The following is an 8,499-nucleotide window of genomic DNA, read 5'->3' on the forward strand; positions in this document are numbered from 1 at the left end:
ACCCCACATCACATGATAGCCACAGATAGTTCCCCTTGTTTTTAATGTTGGATATTTTGTTCAGGAGGTCTCTTGTATCTTTGATGTAAGAAGGGAGATTTATGACATATCTCTGGAGATAGATATCTATGTACTCCGATAGTTTATCAGTTATGCTATTCATGCCCGCTATGATGGGTCTACCTGGCGGGATTCTTTCGTTTTTGTGGAGTTTAGGCAGATGGTAATAATACGGTGTGCTGGGGTGGTCAGGTGTGAGATATCTTTTCTCTTTTTTTGTCAGGATATTCTCCAAAAGACCTTGTTCTAATAAAAGATTTAGTTTCTTTGTATAATCTGTAGTGGGATCGAAAGACAATTTAGTGTAGTAATTAGTGTTACTACTTGCCAGTAACCATAAGGCTGTTTAGCCTTCCTCCCCTCTGAACATTTTTTTCTTTTTGCTGGAATCAATCTAGTGAAGGATTACTGTTGCGAGGATATCCTGACGGGGATCCCTTGGTACAGCTAGCTGGTTTGCTGTTTAAATACCAGCCCGCTCCTACAGGCACAAGAGAGTGCCTTCACGTTTGTGAGTATCCTGTATCTCATCTAACTTGGATATTGTCTGTTTTGATTGATCTACACATGTGGCGCCTCTGTTTCTGTTTTCCTTGCAGTGAAACCTCTTTTACTAACGATATGTTACTTTAAACATAATAATATAAGATCACTTTATCTTTCTATTCTCTGATTTATATTTTAAAGTACAAAAAATTGCAAATATTTTCAAAATCACAATGAGTTCCACCAATAATCATACTGGAAATACAGTACGTTCTAATATACACAGAACAAAAAATATACTGTAATATCTCACAGCTGGTTCTACAGTAATTTAAAATATATTTTTAAAAACATCTTTTTTTAAAAAAAAAATATGGGAGTTAACTTTTTAATATATACTATTTTTTTTTTTACAAAAATAACAACAGTGGATATTTTGTTTTGCGAAACCAAAACATATACCGTAGTAATGATTAATACATTTGGGATGATATACCATTAAGGATAACAATATATTAGTAACTGTGATGATCTTTATAATGTATTAGCAAACAGCAAGGAGAGAGAACAGGAATACAGACTTTATTCAGCAGCATCCATCTTAACAATAACTGCCCGCCCCCTCCAATCACATGACTAAAATGTTAACTGTTTGTAGTGCACAGAGTGAACTAAGCATAACTATTGAACTTAAACTATAACATAAAGCATACACATCATTACATCTTCCCCTTCAAATATGAAACACTTAATATGAGACAAAGTCTTCCCATATTTTTGGTTTGATAGCTCGACCATAACGAGAGAAAGTAACTGCTGGCTCACTAGCAGTACAATCAGTGTCAGGTTGAGAGTCATTCCCAGCATTATCGCAAGCTGATACACTTATGTTGTCCTCAAAGTCCTCAGTAGACTTTACATCCATGTTAGGGAATTCTGTGCATTCATTGCTTTGCTCTTTATTGTCATTGCTGCTTGGTTCCTCGAGTAGAGTATCAGCTGCAGTGTCTGGGCGAAGATGACGCCTGTTGCGTCTCAGTTTCTGTCCACACTTGGTTTTGATTATATATGACCTTGGTGAATTAGCTTCACTGACAATTCGAGCAGGTTCCCATGTATCCCCAGTGACTCTGTGTCTCACAGCTTGCCCAACCCTGAGTGGACCAAGTAACTTGGTAGATTTGTCAAAATACAGCTTTTGCTTTTTCATGTTTATGTTCCTCTGACCTGTTACCTGATCCTGTGGGATAGTCTGAGGCTGCAATTTCTGTGGTGCAATAGGCACTGTGGTCCTCAGTGCTCTACCCATGAGCAGCTGTGCAGGTGAACATAAACCCTCCATGGGTGTTGCACGATAGTTTAACAGGCCTAGGTACACATCCTGCCCTGATGATTGTGCTTTTCTGATAATGGATTTGGCTATGCCAACATACTTCTCAGCTAAACCATTGGCCTGTGAGTGATACGGACTTACTGGTTTGTGCCTGACTCCCCATTCACGCAGAAAGCACTGGAATTCAGCACTTGAGAATTGCGGGCCATTATCAGACACAAGTTCTTCACACACTCCATGTCTCGAGAGTATTGTTTTGAAAGCCCATATGATTGCTGATGCTTTTAGATTTCTCAGCTGTACTAACTCAAAGAATTTGCTGTAGTAATCTACTACTATCAGGTAGTGGTTGTCCTCAAAATGAAAAATATCTGTGGCCAGTCTCTGCCATGCCCGTGAAGGAGTGTTCCATGGTGTGAGAGGTTCTTTTGCATTGTTTTTTTGAAATGTCTGGCAGGTTTCACATGTCTTCACAAGTGTCTCAATATCAAGGTCCAAATTAGGCCAGTAAACCACATCCCGTGCTCTGCGCTTACAAAGAGTAATGCCCAAATGTCCCTGGTGAATTTGCTCCAATATTTCTGCCTGCTGTGATTTAGGAATAACAATACGGTCACCCATGAATATGATATCCGTATGAAAGGATAGTTCATTTCTCACAGGCCAGAATCCCTGCAACTCAGGAGAAAGCTTCTTTCGTTTTTCTGGCCAGCCATTGCACATGACACGAATTAGTTTTTCTAGTACTTTATCTTGTTTGGTATCTTGTCTAATTTTTTCCAGCCGTACATCAGCTATTGGAATATTTACTAGTACTGTATGTACCTGTTCTTCCAATTCAGGTTCATCCCGTGCTTCATGTCCTTCTGGAAACACCCTAGACAGCGTATCTGCCATCGGAATTTCCTTTCCTGGTTTATATTTCACTGTGAGATCATACTGTTGTAGTTTCATAACCATCCTCTGCAGGCGTGGAGGTATAGCAGATAGTGGTTTTTGCATGATGTACTCCAATGGTTTGTGATCAGTTTCCACAACCACTGGGCGACCATAGATATACTGGTGAAATTTCTCACATCCATTTACAATGGCCAACATCTCCTTCTCAATTTGAGCATAATTGGCTTGTGTTGTTGTCAGAGCTCGTGAAGCATATGCAACAGGATGTCCTTGTTGCATTAGCACAGCACCTAACCCAAACTGGGATGCATCCACTTGAAGCACAGTGTTGCAGTTTACGTCAAAATATTTCAGTATTGGCCCCGGATGTTTAGTGATCAGTTTTTTTACTTTCTCAAATGTCTTTTCCATGTTTGCGTCCCAAGACCAAATAGCATCCCTTTGTAGCAATGCACGTAGTGGGGCTGTCAGCTGAGCGAGGCCCTGAGAAAACTTGGATAGATAATTAAAAATGCCTAATGATGTCTCTAGTTCCTTCCTGGAGGATGGGGCCTTCATGTTAATAACTGCTGTTATCTTCTTTGGATCAGGCTTTAAACCCTCTTTGGTTAGAAGGTGTCCAAAATATGTAACCTCTTCTACCCCAATTTGCATTTTGTTTGGATTGAGTTTAAGATTTTTCTCCCGACACCGCTTGAGTAAGGCAATAAGGTTTTCGTCATGTTCTGTACGATCCTTTCCATAAACCAGCAAATCATCAATTATTACTTCAACACCATGTAGACCAGCAATCAACTCATGTGATTTCTTTTGAAATATCTCCTGAGCAGAAGCAATGCCGAAAGGTACCCTTGTGAAACGCCATCGTCCAAAGGGGGAGTTGAAAGTGGTCAGGTGACTGCTGGGTTCATCAAGACGCAATTGCCAGTAACCAGATTGTGCATCTAGTACACTAAACACTGTTGCTCCTACTAGCTTGTGAGCTATATCATCTATGGTGGGGAGTTTGTAGTGTTCTCTCATTATTACTTTGTTCAAATCACGTGGGTCAATGCAAATACGAATTGCGCCTGTGTTTTTCTTCTCTACCACAACCATAGAACTGACCCATTCTGATGGTTCTGTGACCTTTTTTACTACCCCCAACTTCTCCATCCTAGTTAATTCTTGTTTGACTTTAGCCTCAAGGGATAGAGGTATTTTCCTTGGGGCATGAATGACAGGCTGTGCACCCTCTTTTATACGTATGCGGCTAATCCCCGGGAGGCACCCTAGGCCTTTGAATAGATCACTGTACTCATGCTTAATGTTGTCCTTTGACAGTTCGCTGCACCCACCATCCACAGCCATAATGATCTTTACAAGTCCAATATCTTTACTTGTTTTTAGACCTAATACTGCTGGGGCTTTTGTTTCTATCACAAACAATTGTAAGACCTTTTCAGATCCCTTGTAAAAACATTTTGCATGGCAGCGACCCATCACTTTCAGCTTTTCACCACCATATCCCAACAGTTTTGGTAGGTCTTGAGTCTCTAAGGGGAATTCATTTCTAAGGAGTTCCAGGTATGTGTGGCTTGGCACACAGTTTACTTGTGCCCCTGTATCTATTTTGAATGTGACTGGAGTTTTGTGAGCCCCTATCTGTAGGGTTACATTTGCTTCATCTGCAGACTTGTGTGATTTCTGTACTGCTGCAAGATATATTGGGGTGCAATCTGAGTCTAACCCTGCATTGTCATCATTGTCCTCTATGGCGTGTACAGCCTGTGTTTGTGTCTTTGCAATATGTGAAAACAGTTTACACACCCTGGCAAAATGTCCTCTTTTCTTGCATTTATTACATATCTGCCACCTTGCAGGACAGGCAGCATTTTTGTTGTGCATGTTTCCACAGTAGCCACAGGTTGCTTGTGTGTTACTTGTCCCAGTGTCCCACTTGCCTTTCATCCCCTTGTGTCCTCTTTCTTGCCAGTATCTGCTGCTTTGATTTTCTATAGCACTGATCTGGTATTGTGTTCCTTCCAGTACCTGCATGTCCTTTCTTGACATTTCATATGCTCTAGCAATCCTGATGGCTTTCTCAAGATTTAAATCTTCTTCCTGCAGCAGCTTTTCCTGAACTTCTTTAAACTTACTGCCCATCAGAATACGGTCTTTTATCATATCACCTGCATCATAAAAAGCACAGTCTTTGGCAAGCAAGCGCAGCTGTGTCACCCATTCATCCACAGATTCACCTCCACACTGATTCCTCTCATAAAACATTTTCCTCTGCACTGTGGTGTTTTTCCTTGGATTGCAGTATGCTTCAAACTTTGCAAACAATACCTCTGGTTTTTTTTTGTCATCTGCAGTGATATCCCCACTTGCCTGCCAGGCTCTGCATACATCACGTCCCTTTTGTCCCACACATATCAAAAAGTGTGCTGCCTTCTGTTGATCAGTCCATCTGTCTGCATCTGGGCCTGCAAACACAAGTTCAATCAGCTCCCTCCATTTTGACCAATTGTCAGAAATGTTCCCTGACTCTAAATCCAGAGAAGGAATGTTCTTTGTGTTGCTGTTTGCTGCCATGTCACTTTTCACCCCACTTCTGGTACCATGTGATGATCTTTATAATGTATTAGCAAACAGCAAGGAGAGAGAACAGGAATACAGACTTTATTCAGCAGCATCCATCTTAACAATAACTGCCCGCCCCCTCCAATCACATGACTAAAATGTTAACTGTTTGTAGTGCACAGAGTGAACTAAGCATAACTATTGAACTTAAACTATAACATAAAGCATACACATCATTACAGTAACCACTCCAACTCACATTGGCCTCTGAATATGTATGAAACAAGCAGTGTTAATCCCCAATCATATTACTACACAGAGATGACAGTATATATAGAATATGTGACATAGCAAATTACACGTAGCTACGCACATTTTGGTGTTATCAGTATCTGATCTTCATACAGAACACATATAATGGATCTTTTTTCACTTAGCAAAAATATACCATAACAATTCTAAATACAACAAAATATAATGTAAAAAGGATATTTACTGCCAAAAATCAGGTCAGACACCTTCACCAATGTGGAAACATGAAATTCAATATCTATATTGTCTTAGGTATCAAATATATACATAAAGGGTAAATGTGTTTTTATCTGACAGAGGGTTTCACTTGAAAGCTGTATAATTTGGCACTTTGTATCCGTTTATCTATATCAATAGATAGATATATAGATAGATTAATACAAAATACTAACATTTTAAAATTGCTGATATATCTAATACCGCATTGGTCAGTTGGCCAGTTTACTACAAAATTCCTTTCTTAATAAACACAAAATAAAATACGTGTATATACTAACGATATGTTACTTTAAACATAATAATATAAGATCACTTTATCTTTCTATTCTCTGATTTATATTTTAAAGTACAAAAAATTGCAAATATTTTCAAAATCACAATGAGTTCCACCAATAATCATACTGGAAATACAGTACGTTCTAATATACACAGAACAAAAAATATACTGTAATATCTCACAGCTGGTTCTACAGTAATTTAAAATATATTTTTAAAAACATCTTTTTTTTTAAAAAAAAATATGGGAGTTAACTTTTTAATATATACTATTTTTTTTTTTTACAAAAATAACAACAGTGGATATTTTGTTTTGCGAAACCAAAACATATACCGTAGTAATGATTAAGAACAGACATTTTTTTTTTATAACCTAAGGACTGTAAAATAAATAAATTGTTACCCCGTGCATTCAGTATTTATAATGTAATAGCTGCAAATACAATAAGAACCATTGGCCCAGAAGACAATAATATCTGGCAATTTGATTGGTAAAGTCTTTTTTTTAAAGAACAAAGTCCATTGCTCAAAGGAAACGCAATATACAGCTCTGTTGTTCTATGGTGCCTAATAAGTTAGGTCCACGACACTGTAAGGGAAGAGGTCTAATGATTACAGGTGCTCGGCCCATTCTCCTGGGGGGACTTGTTTGAGATCCTGAAAAAGACCTCCCGCATGGTCTTATGGCAGCTTTCCACCAACTCAGTGATGTCACTATCTTGCTAGTCAGATATTTCAATTTTTGGAAGGATTTCAACTTTGATCCTACCTCCTGTGAACAGATTCTTCTCTTTATTATAGAAGCTGGTAAAGGACGAATATACAACCAGAATTATCGGAACCTTGGCCTGTAGTGCAAGGTGGAAAGCACCTTTCTTGAACGGCAGGAGGTCACCACTGTTATTGCGGGTTCCTTCAGGATATATCCAGACTTTTAAATTGTCATTGATCATGGCTTGTGCAACACCGGCCATTATAGACTTAGCATCACTTGTACGTTTTCTGTTGACGTAAATTACCCCTCCAAGATAGGTAATGAGACCAACAGGACCAGCAAACAGCAATTCCTTCTTTGCGATCTGCACACAACGATCTGGCAAAATCTCCATCAACCCCATCATGTCTAAGATGCTCTGGTGGTTCGAGATGATGACACATGGACCCTCAATCTGAAAATTCTCCATACCCTTCACTTCAAACCGCAATCCATAAAAGTACTTAATCGTCCGCACGAAAGCGCTAATTACCCTCATATTTTCAACATTTCTGCCACGGCTTTTAAGCAGACAAACCGGAGCTGCCAATAAAGACAGGACGGTGCATAGGACGCAGTAGGACACAATTTTGAAGTGAAATTTGAAGCTGTCGCTTAGTTCCGAAAAAATGAGGGGTACGACCAGCAGCATGATAATGCACAATATCCACCAATAGTCCATGGTGTGTCCTGCCCAGCGCAACGTGCAGGAAAAATATTTCCAGGAGGAAAGTTTGCAAGAAATGAAAAGGGGGTAAAGCAAGATAGGAAGAGAGGGGGCAGGTGAGTGCAGCAGGCCTCAGTATCAGTAGGTAAGTAGCAGAACTGTGCACTCTAGTGGCAAGAGCATCAGGCCTCAGTATCAGTAGGTAAGTACCAGAACTGTGCACTCTAGCAGCAAGAGCAGCAGGCCTCAGTATCAGTAGGTAAGTATCAGAACTGTGCACTCTAGCAGCAAGAGCAGCAGGCCTCAGTATCAGTAGGTAAGTATCAGAACTGTGCACTCTAGCGGCAAGAGCAGCAGGCCTCAGTATCAGTAGGTAAGTATCAGAACTGTGCACTCTAGTGGCAAGAGCAGCAGGCCTCAGTATCAGTAGGTAAGTATCAGAACTGTGCACTCTAGTGGCAAGAGCAGCAGGCCTCAGTATCAGTAGGTAAGTATCAGAACTGTGCACTCTAGTGGCAAGAGCAGCAGGCCTCAGTATCAGTAGGTAAGTATCAGAACTGTGCACTCTAGTGGCAAGAGCAGCAGGCCTCAGTATCAGTAGGTAAGTATCAGAACTGTGCACTCTAGTGGCAAGAGCAGCAGGCCTCAGTATCAGTAGCTAAGAAGCAGAACTGTGCTCTCTAGTGGCAAGAGCAGTAGGGAGGGGCAAGGAGTAGGGGGGCACAGCTTCTTATTTGCAAAGTCAAATGGTAAGAGGGTGGACTAGCCACACAATGGCATTACATGGGGGTACATGGGGCAACGCGCAGGTTTTAGCTTAGGGCACAGGTTAAGGGGCATAGGGAGTGGGACAGAGGACAGGTTATGACCTAATGCATAGGTAGGACAGGTTAGGGGCTAATAGTTGCACAAGTAGTAGGTAAGTGC

General features: G+C 40.4%; 1 protein-coding gene across 1 annotated transcript; it reads right to left on the reverse strand.

Annotated features, from left to right (window-relative positions):
- Positions 1-6,595: 6,595 nt before the first annotated feature.
- LOC128651831 (1-acyl-sn-glycerol-3-phosphate acyltransferase beta-like) lies at positions 6,596-7,616 on the reverse strand. The gene is given in 1 exon segment (XM_053704812.1): positions 6,596-7,616. A coding segment is annotated over 1 exon segment (831 nt). The 5' UTR covers positions 7,588-7,616; the 3' UTR covers positions 6,596-6,756.
- Positions 7,617-8,499: the final 883 nt, after the last annotated feature.

Source organism: Bombina bombina, chromosome 3 (assembly GCF_027579735.1).
Source record: "Bombina bombina isolate aBomBom1 chromosome 3, aBomBom1.pri, whole genome shotgun sequence".
In the NCBI taxonomy this organism is placed as follows: Eukaryota; Metazoa; Chordata; class Amphibia; order Anura; family Bombinatoridae; genus Bombina; species Bombina bombina.